General features: G+C 50.0%; 2 protein-coding genes across 10 annotated transcripts; both read left to right on the forward strand.

Moving 5' to 3' along the window:
- Positions 1-482: 482 nt before the first annotated feature.
- Positions 483-9,077, forward strand: mapk14b (mitogen-activated protein kinase 14b). The gene is made up of 12 exons (XM_056437803.1): positions 483-879; positions 3,018-3,147; positions 5,371-5,429; positions 5,528-5,639; positions 5,727-5,756; positions 5,921-5,968; positions 6,057-6,171; positions 6,431-6,502; positions 6,657-6,736; positions 6,846-6,924; positions 7,167-7,340; positions 7,426-9,077. Exons 1-12 carry the CDS (start codon positions 761-763, stop codon positions 7,491-7,493), a joined length of 1,086 nt encoding a protein of 361 aa, XP_056293778.1. The 5' UTR covers positions 483-760; the 3' UTR covers positions 7,494-9,077.
- Positions 9,078-9,993: 916 nt separating this feature from the next.
- srpk1b (SRSF protein kinase 1b) lies at positions 9,994-22,587 on the forward strand. 9 transcript variants are annotated; one of them, XM_056437672.1, is made up of 19 exons: positions 11,348-11,388; positions 12,498-12,569; positions 12,741-12,834; positions 12,937-13,109; positions 14,087-14,166; positions 14,240-14,346; positions 15,790-15,917; positions 16,040-16,148; positions 17,669-17,756; positions 17,844-17,931; positions 18,330-18,436; positions 18,515-18,680; positions 18,882-18,907; positions 19,000-19,567; positions 19,863-19,957; positions 20,039-20,146; positions 20,223-20,292; positions 20,886-20,978; positions 21,538-22,587. In XM_056437672.1, exons 4-19 carry the CDS (start codon positions 13,010-13,012, stop codon positions 21,720-21,722), a joined length of 2,118 nt encoding a protein of 705 aa, XP_056293647.1. In that variant the 5' UTR covers positions 11,348-11,388; positions 12,498-12,569; positions 12,741-12,834; positions 12,937-13,009; the 3' UTR covers positions 21,723-22,587. The 9 variants fall into 9 exon arrangements, with proteins under 9 accessions (XP_056293651.1, XP_056293647.1, XP_056293645.1 ...); XM_056437670.1 differs by having other exon boundaries at positions 12,741-13,109; XM_056437673.1 differs by having other exon boundaries at positions 11,349-11,388; positions 12,741-13,047; positions 14,094-14,166.
- Positions 22,588-22,747: the final 160 nt, after the last annotated feature.

The following is a 22,747-nucleotide window of genomic DNA, read 5'->3' on the forward strand; positions in this document are numbered from 1 at the left end:
CATCACACTATCATCTTTTTTTAAATTCTTACTGCAAACAGACCAAATGTAAATTAAATTAAATGTGTTTAACAAACTGACTGAAGGCAACTGTTGATGGAGAGTTTCCAATAAACCTGCAGGGCACCAACTCAGATAATACTGGTTATTACTAGTTAATACTGGTTATTACTGGTTATTACTGACATCCATATGTTTATATTTATAGACTTTTTTATTTTGGTGTGAGTCTTAGTTGTTGATCTGTATTTAAACAAATCTTAATTATAATTTATATATGATAATGCTGTCATGACGTCATGATATCTAAGACAAGACGGTGAGCATCAATGTGTGTGTGGGGGTGGGGGTGGGGGGGGGGGGGGTGGTCAGGGCATTCTCTGCTTTCCTCGACCCAGTTCTCGCGAGAGTAAATCCTTGTTGACGGGAGCGTTCTGACGAGGGGACGTGCGCGTTCACGTTTCCGCGCGCGCCCTGCAAAGCGAGAGAAGCTCGAGCTCGTGCCGCTGCTTCCTGACCCGAGGAGCGCGTGAGGAGAGGAAGTGGTCTCCAGGCGCCCCGACGCACGCGACCGGCTGGTGGGGGGGCTTTCCGCGCACCACAGCACCGAACCTGTGCGGCTGACGCTGCGCCGCGCGCGCGCGCACCGAGCCCGGCTCCGCGCGTCGCCTCCCCGGCGGCAGCAGCAGCGCCGCGCGTCGTGCCGCACGCGGAGAGGAGCGACACGTTTCCGCTCGCTGCGCCGCTTCGATCCGCAGGAATGTCGCAGAAGGAGAGACCCACGTTCTACCGGCAGGAGCTCAACAAGACCGTGTGGGAGGTCCCGGAGCGGTACCAGAACCTGTCCCCGGTGGGCTCCGGGGCGTACGGGTCCGTCTGGTAAGCAGCGGCTGCAGCGGAGCATCGAGAGCACGCCGCGCGGTTGCACAACGGGTTTCCTCCACCCGCGGAGGCCCGCAGGAGGTGCCTCCCCACGGGCTGCTTGGCACCCTGGGAGCCGTGGAGGGAGGAGGGGAGGGGAGGGGGCTTTTGTTTACATGTTTACTTGTTTACTCTGGTTGTTGTGGCAGATGGGGCATCGTGCACGCCTCGGGCTGCTTCGGGTTTCTTCGGGTGATTTGTGTTGTGCACATGGTGTCATACACGTGAGACCCGGACGGCTCCGGGATCAGGTCGCACCGGACCCCCGGGTGCACACGCAGGACCCGGGGGTCCGACTCCTCCTCTGTGAGGGGCCCCTGCACCACAGTAGCATGGCGGTGCTGCACGCGCACCCTGCCGCTGCACACATCCGCACGTCTCGTGCACGATGTTCTGTTGGGTGCAGCCTGCAGAGGACCAGCAGGTCACGTGGTTTCCAGAAAGTAGGCCCCTCGCGCACACGGAGAGCTTCCTCCGTTGGACGATGACTCTACGATGATGTCATCCTTTCTCCCGCTGTGGTTCACCCATGACTCAGCCCCGAGGTGAGGTCGTGACGTCATCTACTCATTATGAGGTCAGGGATGACGTCAGACTGCCACATCTTCAACTGTTGGAGGGAAGTGCATTTAAGTTATTAGGTGTGTGTGTGTGTGTGTTGTTCTCACACTCTGAGGTCAAACACAGGGGCTTCTGTTGTTACTGGCTGTTTCATATCTTTCTCATTAGTGTGATTTTTTTTTCTTCTTTTTCTTTTCTTTATTTAACTATTTAAATACAAATATTATTAGAACAATTGGAGGAAAAACATTTAACCAGCGACGCTGATCAGTGAGAGGTCGTTGCCCCGGTTCCATATTCTGGTCTCTGGGCTCATGAGACCGTGTGTGGGTTCCACCACGGATAACGTCACCCAGCAGGAGCTCTGAAGGATTCAGCTCCTCTGGATGAGTCATGGGAGAAGAGTTCTGATCATCTCACACAGGCTGCTGAGAGGAGGAGCTAGAGGAGCGCTAGAGGAGCGCCCGAGGAGCTAGAGGAGGCCCGAGGAGGCCCGAGGAGAGCTAGAGGAGCGCCTGAGGAGCTAGAGGAGAGCCCGAGGAGCTAGAGGAGGCCTGAGGAGAGCTAGAGGAGCTAGAGGAGAGCTTGAGGTGCTTGAGGAGCTCCTGCAGGTCGTCTCTGTGTCTCGTGTGATGAGGCTCCAGCTGTAGACTCCAGGTCGTTGCTGCTGTGGACATCTTGTTGCTTCATGTGTACGCTGACTAAAGGTCCGCCTTGAAACCTTGATGCTGATGATGATGATGAAGGTGCATCTTCATCGTGAGACCTGACGACTCGTCTTCTTTTATTAATCTGGAGCTGCTTTAAAGGTGTGAGGTCAGAAGCTTCTGATAGGAGGATGAAGATGATGTGTTTTGTCGTATAACATCCTGGGCTTCATGTGTGAGGACTTCGTGAGGACTTCATGTGACTCTGGCGATCATAAACTCCACGAAGCCTCTGGGTAACGATGACATCATCACAGCGTTTCATGTGAGCGCCGCCGCTCTCCTGAGAGTCTGGCGAGTGAGTTCACGATGAGAGGAAGGACACTCAGTCCTGACATTTCCCACAGCCACTGAACTGCACACCTGCCTGTCTGTTCATTAGCTCCTCCCCCTTTTTGTGTTTATGGTCATCTCTTATTGCACTAACATTTATTGCACACTAATTGGACGCTGTGTGCTTAGCCCCACCAAGTTTGTCCTGTAGATTAGTGTGTGTGTACTCTGTTTACCAAGTATATGTTTCACACACACACACACACACACAGGGTCAGGACCTCTGACCAGCTGCTGGTCTCAGTGCTCCATGCACCACTGTGGCGGGGAGAGGTTGGCAGTTCAAATCCCCAGTTAGTGCAACACGTCAAACGGTCTCAACACGAGTGATCACATGGCCTCCAGCTCTTCACTGATTGGCCACAGTGCAGACCCCCCCCCCCCCCCCCACGGACAGGAAGAGGAAACAAGACTTTTTTATTTTCTTTGGCGTTATTTTGAAATCCTCCGTTGTTGTTGTTGTTGTTGTTCTCACCGTGTCACCCTGTCTCGCAGCTCGGTGTACGACGTGAAGTCCGGCCTGAAGATCGCGGTGAAGAAGTTGTCCCGACCGTTTCAGTCCATCATCCACGCCAAGAGGACCTACCGGGAGCTGAGGCTGCTGAAGCACATGAAGCACGAGAACGTGAGTGTGTGTGTGTGGGGGGGGGGGGGGGGGTTCCTGGGTCCCTCATGGTTCATGGTCCTGGGTCCCTCATGGTTCCCTGTGGTCCTGGGTCCCTCATGGTTCATGGTCCTGGGTCCCTCATGGTTCATGGTCCTGAGTCCCTCATGGTTCATGGTCCTGGGTCCCTCATGGTACCCTGGTCATGGGTCCCTCATGGTTCCCTGGTCCTGGGTCCCTCATGGTTCATGGTCCTGGGTCCCTCATGGTCCTGAGTCCCTCATGGTTCATGGTCCTGGGTCCCTCATGGTCCTGGGTCCCTCATGGTTCATGGTCCTGAGTCCCTCATGGTCCTGGGTCCCTCATGGTTCATGGTCCTGGGTCCCTCATGGTCCTGGGTCCCTCATGGTTCATGGTCCTGAGTCCCTCATGGTCCTGAGTCCCTCATGGTTCATGGTCCTGGGTCCCTCATGGTCCTGAGTCCCTCATGGTCCTGGGTCCCTCATGGTCCTGGGTCCCTCATGGTCCTGGGTCCCTCATGGTTCATGGTCCTGGGTCCCTCATGGTCCTGGGTCCCTCATGGTTCATGGTCCTGGGTCCCTCATGGTTCCCTGGTCCTGGGTCCCTCATGGTTCATGGTCCTGGGTCCCTCATGGTCCTGGGTCCCTCATGGTTCATGGTCCTGGGTCCCTCATGGTCCTGGGTCCCTCATGGTTCATGGTCCCTCATGGTCCTGGGTCCCTCATGGTTCATGGTCCTGAGTCCCTCATGGTCCTGAGTCCCTCATGGTTCATGGTCCTGGGTCCCTCATGGTACCCTGGTCCTGGGTCTCTCATGGTTCATGGTCCTGGGTCCCTCATGGTTCATGGTCCTGGGTCCCTCATGGTCCTGGGTCCCTCATGGTTCATGGTCCTGGGTCCCTCATGGTCCTGGGTCCCTCATGGTTCATGGTCCTGGGTCCCTCATGGTCCTGAGTCCCTCATGGTTCATGGTCCTGGGTCCCTCATGGTTCATGGTCCTGGGTCCCTCATGGTCCTGGGTCCCTCATGGTTCATGGTCCTGGGTCCCTCATGGTTCATGATCCTGGGTCCCTCATGGTCCTGGGTCCCTCATGGTTCATGGTCCTGGGTCCCTCATGGTCCTGGGTCCCTCATGGTTCATGGTCCTGGGTCCCTCATGGTCCTGGGTCCCTCATGGTTCATGGTCCTGGGTCCCTCATGGTCCTGGGTCCCTCATGGTTCATGGTCCTGGGTCCCTCATGATCCTGGGTCCCTCATGGTCCTGGGTCCCTCATGGTTCATGGTCCTGGGTCCCTCATGGTCCTGGGTCCCTCATGGTTCATGGTCCTGGGTCCCTCATGGTCCTGGGTCCCTCATGGTTCATGGTCCTGGGTCCCTCATGGTCCTGGGTCCCTCATGGTTCATGGTCCTGGGTCCCTCATGGTCCTGGGTCCCTCATGGTTCATGGTCCTGGGCCCAGAGGCCGGTGTGTTGTGATTCTTAGCCCTCACAGCTCCGCGTCGCTCTGCTGTTGCCGGGAGACTCTCTGGGTGAGGAGAACCCGTGTGGACCAATCAGGAGGCTGCTGTGGTGGCGGCCCACCAATCGGCTGTGGCTGTGTGGGCGGAGCTATTCCACTGGCTCTCATCTCTGCCTCCAGAGGGCCCTGCCAGTGTGCATACACACACACACACTCTAATCCTCCAGCATGCATCCTGTCTCATTCTTTTCGGGTGTTCTGTCTCTCACTATCACACTTGTCACTCTGACATGTGACATGTGTCATGTGACATGTCGAATGACACGTTTTGGTTCCTCTCGTCATGTCGTCACTAACTCATATCTGGAGTGGAGACATCTCTCAAACGTTGTTGTTGACAGCTGAAACTCTTTAAATCAAATCTCTCCCCGAAGAATGAAAACAACAGTTTAACTTTGTTTGTTTGAAGAAGGAACCAGATGTAGAACAATGACTGTGTTATCAGCTTCACTTCTGTTCCTCAAAACAGAGGATAAGAGAGTACGTCACAATACACACAAGATATATACATATATAATGGCTATAAATATACATCTATATATATTATATAAGCATGTGTATCTGTAACACATGTTTACTGAACATAATACAGACAGAATGTAGATTTATATATTTATAGAAATGATTGTTGTTGAAGTTCATCAAATTGTTGTTTCTCAAACGATTAATAAAAACTGTGTTTTTGACCTCTGACCTCTGCTGCAGGTGATCGGCCTGCTGGACGTGTTCACACCAGCAACCAGCCTGGAGGAGTTCACCGACGTGTAAGCCACACACACACACACACACACAGCTGTTGCCACGGTGACCAGCTGTACGTGAGGTGATGACTCACTGAAGACGAGGACCTCCTGACCCACAGGTACCTGGTGACCCACCTGATGGGGGCCGACCTCAACAACATCGTGAAGTGCCAGAAGCTGACGGACGACCACGTCCAGTTCCTGATCTACCAGATCCTCCGGGGCCTGAAGGTCAGTGGCCGGTCCACCACACGGTGGACGATGATGTCACCAGAGGTCCTCCGTAGACCTGCTGACCTTGTCTCTCTCTCCCCTCAGTACATCCACTCTGCAGACATCATCCACAGAGTAAGTGGATCTGTGATTCAGTCCTGATGGACGTGTGGCGCTCGTCAGACCTCCTCAAGGCCCAAACGAGTCCCCCAGCACGGCGCTGAGAGACCAGGACCTGGACCAGCAGCCACTTCTTCTGGTTCCAGTCTTGACTTTGTTCTCTTCGTGTTTCTGTTCAGGACTTGAAGCCCAGTAACCTGGCCGTGAACGAGGACTGTGAGCTCAAGGTGAGCTGTGTGTGTGACATATACACACACACACACACATATATATATACATATATAGGACCTCTTCCTGAACCCCGTTGGTCCTCAGATTCTGGACTTCGGGTTGGCGCGGCACACCGACGACGAGATGACCGGCTACGTGGCCACGAGGTGGTACCGCGCGCCGGAGATCATGTTGAACTGGATGCACTACAACATGACCGGTGAGAACGCACACACATATATATTATATATGTATATATACATATATAATATATATGTATATAACATACACATGTAAATTATATATATTTATATTATATAAATATATATTTATTTTATATATATATATATATGATATATTTATGTTATATATTATATATATAATATATTTATATTATATATATTATATATTATATATATATATATATAATATGTTATATAGATATGTATATGCGTGTATAACTGTAATGTCCCTGCCAGTGGACATCTGGTCCGTGGGCTGCATCATGGCCGAGCTCCTGACGGGACAGACTCTGTTCCCGGGCACAGACCGTATCCTTCAGGTCGGAGATGGACCATAATAATAATAATGATAACAATAATGATGCATCTTCTTCTACTGTGTATGTCCTTTGAAACACACACACACATATATGAGTGTGTGTGTGTGTCCATGTCATGATGCTCCTTGATTCAGAAGCTGTAGATATCAACCAGCTGCAGCAGATAATGCGTCTGACGGGGACGCCGCCGGCCTCCCTCATCAGCAGGATGCCCAGCCATGAGGTGAGACCCCCCCCCCCCCCCCCGACACCCACACTCGTATAGGTTTATATATACCCCCCCTCACTTGTGCATGTATATACATATACCTTGTGTTTGTCTTCCCTCTCAGGCGAGGAACTACATCAACTCGCTGCCCCACATGCCCAAGAGGAACTTTGCTGACGTGTTTATTGGGGCCAATCCTCTCGGTGAGTTATGGAACTCAGAGCTCAGCATCTGGGTCAGGGGCTCCCTCTAGTGGCTCAGGGCCTCTAGTGGCTCAGGGCCTCTAGTGGCTCAGGGCCTCTAGTGGCTCAGGGCCTCTAGTGGCTCAGGGCCTCTAGTGGCTGCTCCCTCTAGTGGCTCAGGCGCTCCCTCTAGTGGCCCCACAGAGGTGTTGCATGTGATGGTATCAGATGCCTCACCACTGGTCTCTTGGTCTCTCTTCCAGCCGTGGACCTGCTGGAGAAGATGCTGGTTCTGGACACAGACAAGCGGATCACGGCCTCGGAGGCCCTGGCCCACCCGTACTTCGCCCAGTACCACGACCCGGACGACGAGCCCGAGGCCGAGCCGTACGACCAGAGCTTCGAGAGCCGCGAGCTGGAGATCGAGGAGTGGAAGCGTACGTGTGCGGTGGGGGTGCAGGTCGCAGGTCGTCCACTAGGGGGCGCCGTGGATCACGAGCTCTATTTGTTCTGCTCCCTCAGGGTTGACCTATGAGGAGACGCTCAGCTTTGACCTGCCGGCCTTCGATGGAGACGAGATGGAGTCCTGAAGACGAGGCTGCTTCCTCCTCCAGGACTATCGCACACACACACACGCACACGCACACACACACACACACACATTCAAGTGCCTGCCGTCATTCATCTCGTTTCCGGGGATAAAACTTGACTTCCTCCTCATTGCTGTTTGTTCTGCAGACTTTACGTCCTCCTGTTTCATGTTGTTAGCTCCAACACTTCTTGTTTGTTTGTGTTGCTCTCCGTTTGTTGTTTGTTTGTGTTGCTCTCCGTTTGTTGTTTATTTGTGTTGCTCTCCTCTTTGATTCACAAAACTAGAAGTCAGTATCTTGGAGAAACTCCTGAATACATATTTTATTACAAAGTACCACTGAGCAGTAATTAATACTCAGTTTGATAGAAGTTCACAAGTTGAACTAAACATATTTATATAGAAATGTAAATACAACAAACAGTGTTTGTACTTCTCACAGCGTGTGATGTCATAACTCACGAGGCTCCGCCCATTTTACCTGTGATGACTAGTTTAGACCAACTAGAGATCAACAGTATGTCACTAATACAGGTAGGTCTCCATGGGTTCTGATCCATGTCTGCTGATCCGGATCCATGAGTTCTGATCCATGTCTATGTGGTCCTAAACCATGTGGTTCTGATCCATGTCCATCCATGTGGTTCTGATCTATGTGGTTCTGATCCATGTCCATGCGGTTCTGGTCTATGTGGTTCTGGTCCATGCGGTTCTGGTCCATGTGGTTCTGATCCATGTCCATGCGGTTCTGGTCCATGTGGTTCTGATCCATGTCCATGTGGTTCTGATCCATGTCCAGTCCTCTTCCTCCGCCCGCCTCATAGCCGACGTACTTTCATCTTGATGATTTATAGAACTCTCTGCTGTGTATTGAATGTCGGAGGCTCCGCCCCCTTTTCCTTACTCCTGTATTTATGATCTTTGTATTCGGCTGTTTGTATATTCGCTGTAAAAGAATATTATTTGTCAGAATTCAAGGTTCTTTTTATTATTTATGGAAATCTTATTGTATCAGAACCCAGATGTATTGTCCATAACCTCCGCCGGCGGATCGATAACCGTAGTTATTGATCGGTCCGATCAGCTGCTGGTTCGTCTTCTCATCAGCAGTTAAACATTCATATAAGTTATTAAAGAATCTTCTTCACTAACCAGGCCGTGCTGACCAATCAGAGCGCGGCAGACTCTTACTCGCATGCTTCCTGTGATTTTGGGCTCAGAGTGCCGTGTGACATCATGACGTCAAGCGGCCAATCAGCAGCCGGTTCTCATATAGAGCTGTTTTCTAATGTATTATTTCATTCTTTGTGTGTTGAATCAAGTTTTTGATATTATTCTGTGATTCTTGTAATGCTAGAACTATATTTGCCATTGAATGTATCAGCGGGGCGCGCGTACGTTTACTCACTGGATGCTGGTGCTCTTTGTACTTTTAAAACAAGGATATTTATCTTTTTACATATCCAAATGCCAGCCGCTAGTTGGTGATTGGTTTATTGCTTTCGTTGTGTTCTGATGTTTTTACATGTTCACGCCTGTAAATACACCACGAGAAAATAAAGGCTCTTATTTTTCAAACCTGGAACCGTGTTCAGTGTGTTGTGAGTTTTAGGTCCAATAAAGAGCCAAAAATCTAAATATTACTTAAAATATAAAGTACGGGTTCCAAAGCTCAACGTTCATAATATATTAATATCTGGTAGACGTCAGTGAAAAGGTCAATAAATATATTTATATATATAAATATCTATATAAGTATATTTGTATATATTAATATTTATATATTTATAAATAATATATATCAATATTAATATATATTATATATACAAATTTAAATATTTATATAAACAAATATTTATATACAAAGAAATGATAAGCGGTGCATGTTTCTCCAGCTTAATGAACAATAAGTGTTCTTAAATGCTCTCCAGGTTGATGTCGTCCTTTTATGATGGAGAATTAATTAAAAAGGCCATTAAATGTTCCCATCAACTTCATCTTGCAGTGCCATCACAGAGAAACTTTCTTCTTGTGACTGTAAAGGCCAACAATCCCCAACATGACACCTGAATTTGATTTATTGCAAATTTGTTTAGGATTTTAACATTATTATTTAAAATACACACAAATACCAAATGCATGTGGATCTCTACATAATCCTCATTTATCTAATTTCACCTAGATTGATTCTCTGTTTGCTGAACTGTAGATTTAATGATTTTGCATTTAGTTTCTAAAACTGCACTGCAACTTATTGCTTTTTATGGTTTAATTTAATGTTCTTAAGTCTTGTTTTCTTCAGCATAGTTCTTGTCGTGGTTAAACCACGCAGCCCTGTGTTGTTGGTAGACACACGTGCCGGATGTATTTGTTATAAACTGGGAGAACATTGTTGTATCTTGATGTTATTTGCATGTCGTGTTGTTATAGTGTAGTTAGTGTCTTATAGTTCGTGTTATCTGGTGACAGTTCCTTCACGGACCCCTCCAGCTCAACTCTGTTGGGTCGTTCCTTTTCGCGCACTTTAGAGTGCCAACATTCCCAGCAGTCCTTGAACGCGGCTTTATCTCCTGACTGTTTAGCGCCATGGAAAGAAAAGGTAACGTTGCATTAACTAACTCCGAGACGCTTTTCACAGGTACTTCTGGAAACACGCGCGCGCCTTGGCTCAAGTCACTTCTCTGGCTCCGCGGTCCGGCGTTGAGCCGCCAGCACGAGCCGCGCGGCAGGCCGCCGGAGCCCGGAGGGCCACGCGCTCTGCTGCGCGTGTTCACGGACAGCTAACTCCCGCTAGCTCCAGCTAGCTCTGATGGGAGACTGCCGTTAGCTCCGGCTAGCTCCAGCTAGCTCTGATGGGAGACTGCCGTTAGCTCCGGCTAGCTCCAGCTAGCTCTGATGGGAGACTGCCGTTAGCTCCGGCTAGCTCCAGCTAGCTCTGATGGGAGACTGCCGTTAGCTCCGGCTAGCTCCAGCTAGCTCTGATGGGAGACTGCCGTTAGCTCCGGCTAGCTCCAGCTAGCTCTGATGGGAGACTGTCGTTAGCTCCGGCTAGCTCCAGCTAGCTCTGATGGGAGACTGCCGTTAGCTCCGGCTAGCTCTGATGGGAGACTGCCGTTAGCTCCTGCTAGCTCCAGCTAGCTCTGATGGGAGACTGCCGTTAGCTCCGGCTAGCTCCAGCTAGCTCTGATGGGAGACTGCCGTTAGCTCCGGCTAGCTCTGATGGGAGACTGTCGTTAGCTCCGGCTAGCGCCAGCTAGCTCTGATGGGAGACTGCCGTTAGCTCCGGCTAGCTCCATTTAGCTTTGATGGGAGACTGCCTTTAGCTCCGGCTAGCTCCAGTAGGAGACTGCCTTTAGCTCCAGCTAGCTCTGGTGGGAGACTGACGTTAGCTCCAGCAACAGACTGCCTTTAGCTCCGGCTAGCTCCATCTAGCTTTGATGGGAGACTGCCTTTAGCTCCGGCTAGCTCCAGTAGGAGACTGCCTTTAGCTCCGGCTAGCTCCAGTAGGAGACTGCCTTTAGCTCCAGCTAGCTCTAGTGGGAGACTGACATTAACATCTGAGTGTGCGCCGACACTTCAGGCTAACTGGAGCAACACAAGAAGCCTCTTTCACACGTGCACCAGGACCCAGCGTGCCCGTGGGCAGCACGTGGACAAGCCCCACGTCACTGCTCGTCCCCCAGTGGACGTTAGCTCCTTGCGGGCTTAGTGAGCTGCTCACGCTGCCTCACTGCCAGCAGCGGGTATATTATTGTGTTTACGACCACGTCAGAGCTGTGAGACACATGTCGGGTTTAGGGATTATTTCACGTGACCTGACTGGTTTCTTTCTACTTCGCAGTACTCGCCATGCAAGCCAGGAAGAAGAGGACAAAGCCAAGGAAACCTGGGAAGAAGTAAGTCTGCATGTTGTTGTTGATCACAGCTGATTGTCCATAAACCTCCCAGGAGCCACATGCATACACACCCTCATCTGTACCGTGATACCTCTTTCTAGAATCTCACATGTCTTTCCAGTTCCTCAAGATCTTGACAGCCTCTCTTTAATTAAAGGATCACTTAATTGATCTCATGGCTAAAGTATTTCTTTCTTTTCAGATAACTGTCGTCCTAAATGTGTATTTTAATCTGGAGGACTAGTCTGTCCAGCTGTTGGCAGGCAACACTTGCTCATAATGCAGTAATTACAAGTGAATTACAGGGATTAACCAGAGGTTATATACGCCAATCAATGGACCATTATTTATTAATTATTAAATAACTACAAATAAACAAATATCTGATTAACGGGCAAGTTCTGAAGTTTCAACGGGTGTCTGTTTTCTTACACTTCTATGTTAATTTATGGACATTGAAGATGTATATGGAACTATAAGATTCACTGAATCTGAAGTATGAATGTCTGTATTCAGTTTGGATTATGAGGGAGTGTCTCTTATGTGGTTCTTCATGAGTTTCTTTATGCAGTCGGGAGCGCCGGGTTTTGAAGTGTCTCTGAGCTCTGCTGTCTCCAGCCTGTCACTTGATATGTGAGCTGCCACAGAGAGCTGCCTGTAGATGTTAGGACGCCAGCATACACCTGCATCTGTTCCCTCCTGTCAGCGACGCTGTGCAAGAGTTTCTAGTAAAAATGCATCATTTCGGTCAATAACCATCAAGCGAGTGGAGAGTATGCGACCTCCCCTCCTCCTCCTCTGTCTCATCTCTCTCTGACCCCCCTCGCTCTTGTTGTGGCTGCTTTGCTGAGTGACGTAGCAGCTCAGTAGACCTCTCAGTGGAGAGTAGACCTCTCAGTAGACCTCTCAGTGGAGAGTAGACCTCTCAGTAGACCTCTCAGTGGAGAGTAGACCTCTCAGTGGACCTCTCAGTGGAGAGTAGACCTCTCAGTAGACCTCTCAGTGGAGAGGGGTCCTCTCGGTAGACCTCTCAGTGGACCTGGTCCCACAACCAGATGGATCTCTGAAGTGCAGAGTTTCTTGTGGCCTCGTGTAAACCTCTTCAGCAGTGTCCTCCTTTGCCAGGTGGATCGTCTCCATCAACACCGCCGTGGTGAAGTTAGCCAGCGTCTCACATGCAAGTGAGTCGTGGAGAAGGTCTCATGTTGGTTCCTAGTGAGAGATGGAAGACGAGCGCATGCTGACCACCTGTCTACCTGCTCGGGTCCAGTGTGTGTGGGAAGAGGAGTTGTGCTGCCAGCTTTGAAAGAGCTCATCAACCAACTCTTTATTTTGTTACCATATATTTTCAGACATGAAGCCATGTTTCCTCTCCTCACGTCGTCGGTTCCTCGTGTTCTTTGTGGATCTCTCGGACTAAAGAGGAAGAGCAGCTGCAGAGTTACAGTACATAACCTTCACATCGTTTATCACCCGACGCTCTGAGTCCTCCAGTTCTCTCTCTCCGTTATCCTCACCTTTACACTTTGTGTGCGTTGCGCCGTACAGTGATTTCTACCTGGAGGACGTTGATGTTTTGGCCACGTTCAGCCCTGGAGCACGCGCATCCTCTAGAGACCCCATGGGTCCGAGAGACCAGGAGACGCAGGGTCATGGCAGGTGTGTGGGTTTCCTTCAGCTGCCATCGGTCCAGGCTGCAGGTGAACGGACTGAGACCACAGGTGAAACGGGGTTAAAGGTGTGAACGTGGGATTGTTAATCTTTCTGAACACGGTCTCCTTCACTGAATGTTTCCATTAGTGTCATTGCTCTTTGTATTTCTACATCCATTTGATGAGTCAGAACTAGAAGAGCACAGGTGAAACCATCTCATTAAATAGGGAAACGGTCCGTCCGCTAGAAGTAGTCATAAATGATGTTGTGTTCTGATTAATGACCCGGATAAAGAAAAGTTCCACTGAGATGACATGCAACAGGTTTTATGAGCTGTTTATGAGTATTTCAAAGGGGTCAGAATTCCCTCTAATATGAATTTGTTGTAAAACATTTAGCGACCAACCAAACGGAGACTTCATCCATGTAATTAACAACGTTGACTCAAATGAAGCGTTCATTTAAAGCTCATTTAAAGCTTCCCAAAGGTAAGACTCTATTGGAACGAGGCTGCTCCTCTAGCGGTGATCAAGGGTCAGGACGCTGGTGGGCGGGGCTTGTGGACAGAACAACAATAATTATATTGTCACGGGTTGAGATCGTCTGGAGGAGCAACAACTCCTGCAAAACGCGTGGATGGTGTTTTGGTTGGGGGAGGAGGGGGGGGGGGGAGTCTGATGCCGTCCCCTCACCTGCATTGCAGTGCTGGGCTGCATCATCCAATCAGGAGCCAGCTGTCAGGGAAGGGGGCGGGCCCAACGGCTGACGACAGCCAAGGAGAGTTCTCGGTCAGATGTAGAGAGAAAAGAGAGAGAGAGTGTTGGAGAAGTGAGCGAGCTCCAGGTCTCAGTGTTCAGCCTGCAGCCCCACATGTCTCTCCTCCTCCTCCCTCTCCTCTCTGCACCAGTCTTCCCACCCACCTCCTCCTCCTCTTTCATCTCTGATCTTCAGTTGTCAGCGCTGATTACTCTCTCCTCCTCTTATTCCTCCTTCACTCTTCACCTCCCATCCTCTCCTTCACCTCCGTTTGGTCCGGCGGATGGAGTGAGAAGGTTTTCTTTTACATCTTCTCTCTCTTGTCCTGCTCCCTCAATCACGTCCCATGGGCATCCGTGCATCTGCCAGGTAAGAGGTGTGACTGTGTGTGTGTGTGTGTGTGTGTGTGTGCCTGACTGTGTGTGTGTGTGTGTGTGTGCAGGTTGTCTTGAGAGCTCCAGGTGTTCAGAAGTCCTGCTGGTTGTCAGAGGGCATTGAGCGGCCGGTCCGATGGCCGGGTTCCGCAGTGAGGACGGACGCTCGTGACAGGTGTTGTTGTTGTTTGTTAATAAACACAACAACGGGATGCTCGTTTTTGTTTTTATACACATTGGCTCCACACATCTTCCCTGCCCTCCACCTTCTGCCCCTCATCTTCCTATAAATAGTTTCTCTGTTTTTAGTCGTCTCGAGGTCAAAGGTCAAACTGACAGTTTTTAAGCCGACTCCTTCATATTTTTAAGAGATTTTAACAGAAATGTGACGTTGTGATCGTAGTTATGAAGAACATCAACATTTATGAAGTCTAGGAAACACTTCAGATTTGAGTCTTTTGATGTGATCAGAGGATGATGAAGATGAAGAGGTTGAACAGAGAATGATGAAGATGAAGAGGTTAGATACTCTGACACAGACGTGTTAATACTCTGATCTTAATGCCGAGAGGATCAACGGCTTCACTGGAGCGTCTTCCTCGCGGCTCGTCTTCCTCGCGGTGGGTTGGTGGTTCTCACTTCCTCCACACTGTGTGGGTGACGCCGCGCTGCCAGCTCCAGCCTCAGAGAAACTGGGTTATTAATATTCATGAATAACACACAACAACCACAGGAGGAAACATCATGAGCACATGTTCCCACTCGGGGACACCTTCACACCACAGAAATGGAGATGTAGAACACAGGATGAAGAAGAAGAATCTTCTCTTTACGCACACACACACACACACACACGAGCTGTCGGCTGATATCTGGCTGAAGAGACAATGTGACGGCCTTAAATTATCTCCATTAGCTTTGACTCACACTGAAACGGTCCTGGTGGATCCTGGTGGGTCCTGGTAGACCTGCTGGGTCCGGGTAGACCTGTTTGATCCTGTGAATCACTGCAACAGTTTATTGAATGATCACATGTGTCATCAGGACAGATTTGGGGACGGTATGTTGGCTCAGGAGTCTTTCTGTGACTTTCTATTTGAGAGCTCCCTTTTGATTGGCTGTCAGCGTTCCTCTGGCTGTCTCTGATTGGCTGACGGTGTCACTGATGCTGCCGACGGGATTGTTACCGTGTGGTTTGACGTCTCGTTCAGCTCCACGAAGAAGAAGATTATGAGGATGGGAGTATTCAGACCGCGTCCCTCATGTTATGCTTTAACCTGGGGGGGGGGGTGATAATCTGCAGGAGCTTCTCGTTTCTGTTCCATCAACACGTTCTCTGTCATAGTGAATAACAGATTCCACTGAGGTCCCATGGTTTAGTCTGAGCGTTCAGCAGGACGATGCGTGTTGGACGTGTTGGTGTCGTGAGTCATGAGCGACAAACGGTTCAGGGTTCACCTCCTCGGCCATTCTTAATTATTAAAATGGCGTCTTTCAGTCTTTCTACCGGATTCAGTCGTCTTCCACGTCGCTCCTCCGTCAGTCTTCTTGAGTCCCTCCCTCCATCACCTTCTCTCTCTCTCTCGCTCATCACCTTCTCTCTCGCTCTGCCCACCAGACCAGAACCTCACGGCCGTCGGGGCGCCTCTCAGCCGGGCCAGGCGGACTCTCCGGTGCCGGAGCAGGACGAGGAGATCCTGGGCTCCGATGACGACGAGCAGGAGGACCCCAACGACTACTGCAGGGGTACGAGTCCACGAGCCCGTAGAACCAGCAGAACCAGCACCGGGACACACGTGGTACCAAGTGATACCACACACACAACGCGGTCCTGAAGCACCGATGTTTGACCGTTCTTCTTCCTCCAGGTGGATACCACCACGTGAAGATCGGAGATCTGTTCCACGGGAGATACCATGTGATCCGGAAGCTGGGCTGGGGGCACTTCTCCACCGTGTGGCTGGCCTGGGACATCCAGTACGTGACTGCTCTATATTATATTATATATATATGACCTTAGACATCCAGTATGTGACTGCTCTATATTATATTATATATATATATATGACTTTAGACATCCAGTATGTGACTGCTCTATATTATATATATATATTATATATATATATGACCTTAGACATCCAGTACGTGACTGCTCTATATTATATAATATATATATATATATATGACCTTAGACATCCAGTATGTGACTGCTCTATATTATATATTTATATATATATGACCTTAGACATCCAGTACGTGACTGCTCTATATTATATATATATATATATATATATATGACCTTAGACATCCAGTACGTGACTGCTCTATATTATATATATATATATATATGACCTTAGACATCCAGTATGTGACTGCTCTATATTATATATATATATTATATATATATATATGACCTTAGACATCCAGTACGTGACTGCTCTATATTATATATATATGACCTTAGACATCCAGTATGTGACTGCTCTATATTATATTATATATATATATAACCTTAGACATCCAGTACGTGACTGCTCTATATTATATAATATATATACAGGACTGTCTCAGAAAATTAGAATATTGTGATGAAGTTCTTTATTTTCTGTAATGCAATTAAAAAAACAAAAATGTCATGCATTCTGGATTCATTACAAATCAACTGAAATATTGCAAGCCTTTTATTCTTATAATATTGCTGATTATGGCTTACAGCTTAAGAAAACTCAAATATCCTATCTCTAAATATTAGAATATCATGAAAAAGTATACTCATAGGGTATTAAACAAATCACTTGAATTGTCTAATTAACTCGAAACACCTGCAAGGGTTTCCTGAGCCTTGACAAACACTCAGCTGTTATAAATCTTTTTTTTTACTTGGTCTGAGGAAATATTAAAATTTTATGAGATAGGATTTTAGAGTTTTCTTAAGCTGTAAGCCATAATCAGCAATATTAAAAGAATAAAAGGCTTGCAATATTTCAGTTGATTTGTAATGAATCCAGAATGCATGACATTTTTGTTTTTTTAATTGCATTACAGAAAATAAAGAACTTTATCACAATATTCTAATTTTCTGAGACAGTCCTGTATATGACTTTAGACATCCAGTATGTGACTGCTCTATATTATATTATATTATATATATATATGACTTTAGACATCCAGTACGTGACTGCTCTATATTATATATATATATATGACTTTAGTCATCCAGTACGTGACTGCTCTATATTATATAATATATATTATATATATATATGACTTTAGACATCCAGTACGTGACTGCTCTATATTTTATATATATATATATATATAACCTTAGACATCCAGTACGTGACTGCTCTATATTATATAATATATATATGACCTTAGACATCCAGTACGTGACTGCTCTATATTATATATATATATATATATATATATGGACGCACAGAGGCTTGATGTTACCAAAACAACAACACGTTGACGTGGTTTTAATGTTTGTGTTTCAGGGAGAAGCGCTTCGTGGCCATGAAGGTGGTGAAGAGCGCTGAACATTACACGGAGACGGCTCTGGACGAGATCAAGCTGCTCAAATCTGTAAGAGCCACAAGTCACATGTCACATGACACATGGTCACATGACACATGGTCCAGTTCCTGTGTCTCAGCCCGCTGTGTCTTCCAGGTGAGGAACACGGACCCCAGTGACCCCAGCAGAGAGAAGGTGGTGCAGCTTCTGGACGACTTCAAGATCTCCGGAATGAACGGAACTCGTATCCTTAAACACAGAATCCTCTTCAGGTGAGAGGCTGAACCCACTCACCAGGTGAGAGGCTGAGCCCACTCACCAGGTGAGAGGCTGAGCCCACTCACCAGGTGAGAGGCTGAGCCCACTCACCAGGTGAGAGGCTGAACCCACTCACCAGGTGAGAGGCTGAACCCACTCACCAGGTGAGAGGCTGAGCCCACTCACCAGGTGAGAGGCTGAACCCACTCACCAGGTGAGAGGCTGAGCCCACTCACCAGGTGAGAGGCTGAGCCCACTCACCAGGTGAGAGGCTGAACCCACTCACCAGGTGAGAGGCTGAGCCCACTCACCAGGTGAGAGGCTGAACCCCGCATGCTGTGAACCCACATGAGGAGACGTGTTGGACCTTGACCGTGTCTGCAGACGTGTGCATGGTGTTCGAGGTTCTGGGTTATCACCTCCTGAAGTGGATCATCAAGTCCAACTACCAGGGTCTGCCCCTCCCCTGCGTGAAGAGCATCATACAACAGGTACTGCACAGCGACACCACACCTGAGACTTCACGAGGAGGCGCCGTCTCCTCACGCTGGACGTGTGTCCTCCTGCAGGTCCTCCAGGGGTTGGACTACCTCCACACAAAGTGTAAGATCATCCACACGGACATCAAGCCGGAGAACATCCTGCTGACCGTCAACGAGCCCTACGTCAAGAAGATGGCCGCCGAAGCCACCCAGTGGCAGAAGACTGGCGCTGCGCCTCCCTCTGGCTCTGCAGGTAAGAACCTCACAGGTCCAGAGAGAGAGGTCGAGGTCCAGAGAGAGAGAGAGAGAGAGGTCCAGAGAGAGAGAGAGGTCCAGAGAGAGAGAGAGAGAGAGAGGTCCAGAGAGAGACAGAGAGCGAGAGAGAGAGACCTGTTGTTCTGGAGGTGTCTCTCTGCTCCTCACATGTCATGTGATCTTCTCTTCTCTCCTCCAGTGAGCACAGCGCCGGCTCCCAAACCAGTAAGTCCTGATGTTTCCTCTCTCCTTGATCCTCTGATGTTTCCTCTCCTTGATCCTCTGATGTTTCCTCTCTCCTTGATCCTCTTTCCAAGGTGGCCAAGATGTCCAAGAACAAAAAGAAGAAGCTGAGGAAGAAGCAGAAGAAGCAGGCGGAGATGCTGGAGAAGAGGATCCAGGAGATGGAGGGAGGAGGGGAAGGGGAGGAGGAGGAGGATGAGGAAGATGAGGAGACGACGACGACAGAAACCGCCGAGGACGCGACCTCGCCGGCCGCGCCGCAGGACCGCCACATGGAGGCCGAGGAGCGAGGGGAGGGCGGCGCCCTGAACGGCGTGGAGGCGAAATGCAACGGCCACGCCGCCAGGCCGGAGGTACGGGGGACCACGGAGGAGCAGGAGGAGGAGCAGAAAGAGGAGGAGGAGGAGGAGGAGGAGGAGGAGAAGGAGAAGCAGCAACGCAAGGCCAACCCACCAGAGACCCGGGACCCCCTGAGTCACATGGAAGACCACCAGACCTGTAACGGCACACCGGGGGATGCAGACCTGCTCCCAGACCCGGTCCCTGAGGAGGAGGAGGAGAAAAAGGAGGAAGAGGAGGAGAAGAAGGAGGAGATGGACACACAAGGGGAGACCAAAAGAGGAGAAGAGGAGGATGAAGATGGTGAGTTAACCAACTATAGACACACACTCACACACACACACACTCACACACACATTCACACACACACACACGCACACTCTCACACACATTCACACACACACGCACACACATTCACACACATTCACACACAAAAGAGTCTTTAATGTGCATCCAGACATGAGAACAAACAACATTCTGACCACTAGGGGGAGAACATCTGATCCTCAGAGCTCTGTTCAATTGTTGGAGTGACAGGTTCCGTGTTCACCCCCCCCCTCTCTCTCTCTCGCTCTCCCCCCCCCCCCCCCCCCCCCAGGAGCATCAGGCAACATGCTGGTGAACCCTCTGGAGCCTCTGAACGCCGACAAGCTGCAGGTGAAGATCGCTGACCTGGGCAACGCCTGCTGGGTGGTGAGTGGACCTGAAGATGACCTTCATCTGACCTTAGCTTCTTTGTTACTCACCCTCCTCTTCTTCCTCTTCTTCCTGCAGAACAAACATTTCACGGACGACATCCAGACGCGTCAGTACCGTTCTCTGGAGGTTCTGACGGGGACCGGCTACAGCACCCCGGCAGACATCTGGAGCACCGCCTGCATGGTACCACTTGTTGTTGTTGTTGTTGTCATTATTATTTCTACCAGTGACTGAGCACACGCGTGTTCTCCGTCCTCAGGCCTTCGAGCTCGCCACCGGGGATTACCTGTTTGAGCCCCACTCTGGAGAAGACTACTCCAGGGATGAAGGTCAGTGACCCCCCCCCCCAAGGTTCTCAGACCCCGTTGAGCCTGTTGCCTCACCAGCTCCTCTCTCCTCCTCTCTCTGTCTCTCTCTCCTCTCTCTGTCTCTCTCTCCTCCTCTCTGTCTCTCTCCTCCTCTGTCTCTCTCTCTCCTCTCCCCTCTCTCTCTCTCTCTCTCTCCTCCTCCTCTCTCTCCTCTGTCTCTCTCCTGCTTTCTCTCTCCTCCTCTCCTCTCCTCTCTCTCCTCCTCCTCCTCTGTCTCTCTCCTACTCTCTCTCTCCTCCTCTCCCTCTGCTCTCTCTCCTCTCCGCCTCTCTCTCTCTCTCTCTCCTCTCCTCTCCTCTCTCTCTCTCTCTCCTCCTCCTCTCTCTCTCTCTCTCTCTCTCTCTCTCCTCCTCTCTCTCCTCCTCTCTCTCCTCTCTCTCTCCTCCTCTCTCTCTCTCTCTCCTCTCTCCTCCTCTCCTCCTCTCTCTCCTCTCTCTCCTCTCCTCTCTCCTCTCTCTCCTCTCCTCTCCTCTCCTCCTCTCTCTCTCTCTCTCCTCCCCTCTCCTCTCCTCTCTCTCTCTCTCTCTCCTCCTCCTCCTCTCTCCTCCCTGTAGATCACATAGCGCTGATCATCGAGCTGCTGGGGAAAGTTCCTCGGAAGCTGATCTTGGCAGGAAAATACTCTAAAGAGTTCTTCACCAAGAAAGGTAAAGCTCTCAAAATACCTGCGCCTCATTGGCCCGTTAGCATGGTGCTCATGGCGCTCCGTTAGCATCGTGCTCCGTTAGCATGGTGCGCATGGCGCTCCGTTAGCATGGTGCTCATGGCGCTCCGTTAGCATGGTGCTCCGTTAGCATGGTGCTCATGGCGCGCTCCGTTAGCATAGTGCTCCATTAGCATGGTGCTCCGTTAGCATGGTGCTCATGGCGCTCCGTTAGCATGGTGCTCATGGCGCGCTCCGTTAGCATGGTGCTCCGTTAGCATGGTGCTCATGGCGCTCCGTTAGCATGGTGCTCCGTTAGCATGGTGCTCATGGCGCTCCGTTAGCATGGTGCTCATGGCGCGCTCCGTTAGCATGGTGTCATGGCGCGCTCCGTTAGCATGGTGCTCATGGCGCTCCGTTAGCATGGTGCTCCGTTAGCATGGTGCTCATGGCGCTCCGTTAGCATGGTGCTCATGGCGCTCCGTTAGCATGGTGCTCATGGCGCGCTCCGTTAGCATGGTGCTCCGTTAGCATGGTGCTCATGGCGCTCTCCGTGTTCTCAGGCGACCTCCGTCACATCACCAAGCTGAAGCCGTGGGGCCTGATGGACGTGTTGATGGAGAAGTACGAGTGGTCCAAGGAGGAGGCGCACACCTTCAGCACCTTCCTGCTGCCCATGCTGGACCTGGTGCCCGAGCGCCGCGCCACGGCGGCCCAGTGCCTCACCCACGCCTGGCTCACCTGCTAGAGGTCACCTGGAGAGGTCACCTTCACCTCACGAGGGTGAAGGGGAGTGTCTGCAGGACCCTGAGGCCGCTCCTCTTCATCAACACAGTAACAGACTGTTGGATCTCACTGGAGATGAACTGGTGGTCTTCTGGCTGCACGGGACGCGTCGGCCTCTCGACCTCTCGGCCTCTCGGCCTCTCGGCCTCTCGACCTCTCCTCTGACTCCAGCTCGTTCTCTGCAGCACATTATTGTATTTTTAGCTCTAGATGACTGAAGGTCAGATTAAAGGACGTCGACAGGGGGAAGACACGCGGATGATTGCATCATGAAGCTCCTCATGATCTCCTCATGATCTCCTCATGAAGCTCCTCCTCATGATCTCCTCCTCATGATCTCCTCATGAAGCTCCTCCTCATGATCTCCTCCTCGTGGGCAACGAGCTCCTCAGTGAGATGATAAACGTTAAGTTAGCTTCATCAAAGCTTTTGTACATTTGTGAAGCGGCACCACGACATCCCACTCTGTTCTCTAAGAAGCACTTCAACACGATGAAGAGCATCCTCTTCATCACATGAACAGCCAGACGAGCTTCCAGCTGTTCTTCACACCTCTGGACCTGGAGGACCTCGAGGTCTGGAGGACCAGGAGGACCTCGAGGTCTGGAGGACCAGGAGGACCTCGAGGTCTGGAGGACCAGGAGGACCTCGAGGTCTGGAGGACCAGGAGGACCTCGAGGTCTGGAGGACCAGGAGGACCTCGAGGTCTGAGGGTCTGGAGGTCTGGACATCGCTGTCGTTCCTCTTTTCTCTCTTTTCTACTTCGTCGCTTCATTTGAAAAGTTGTTTTCTGTAGCTCATAAAAATAAACATTTTTCCAAATTTGACGACAATATATTTTGTTTACATCCTCCGACACACACAGACACACACAGACACACACAGAGACACAGACACACACACACACAGAGACACACACAGACACAGACACACACACACAGAGACACACACACACACACAGACACACTCATTACCATGATCATCTCA

This window comes from Pseudoliparis swirei, chromosome 18 (genome assembly GCF_029220125.1).
Source record: "Pseudoliparis swirei isolate HS2019 ecotype Mariana Trench chromosome 18, NWPU_hadal_v1, whole genome shotgun sequence".
Lineage (NCBI taxonomy): Eukaryota > Metazoa > Chordata > Actinopteri > Perciformes > Liparidae > Pseudoliparis > Pseudoliparis swirei.

Bases quoted from the DNA above. Each gene is read 5' to 3' on its own strand.
- srpk1b (XM_056437669.1), top strand. From the start codon at position 13,912: ATGTCTCTCCTCCTCCTCCCTCTCCTCTCTGCACCAGTCTTCCCACCC. The intron at 18,908-18,999 runs GTAAGTCCTGAT...CCTCTTTCCAAG, and splicing joins CAGCGCCGGCTCCCAAACCA to GTGGCCAAGATGTCCAAGAA. The intron at 20,147-20,222 runs GTACCACTTGTT...CTCCGTCCTCAG, and splicing joins TCTGGAGCACCGCCTGCATG to GCCTTCGAGCTCGCCACCGG.
- mapk14b (XM_056437803.1), top strand. From the start codon at position 761: ATGTCGCAGAAGGAGAGACCCACGTTCTACCGGCAGGAGCTCAACAAG. The intron at 880-3,017 runs GTAAGCAGCGGC...CCTGTCTCGCAG, and splicing joins GGGGCGTACGGGTCCGTCTG to CTCGGTGTACGACGTGAAGT. The intron at 3,148-5,370 runs GTGAGTGTGTGT...CCTCTGCTGCAG, and splicing joins AGCACATGAAGCACGAGAAC to GTGATCGGCCTGCTGGACGT.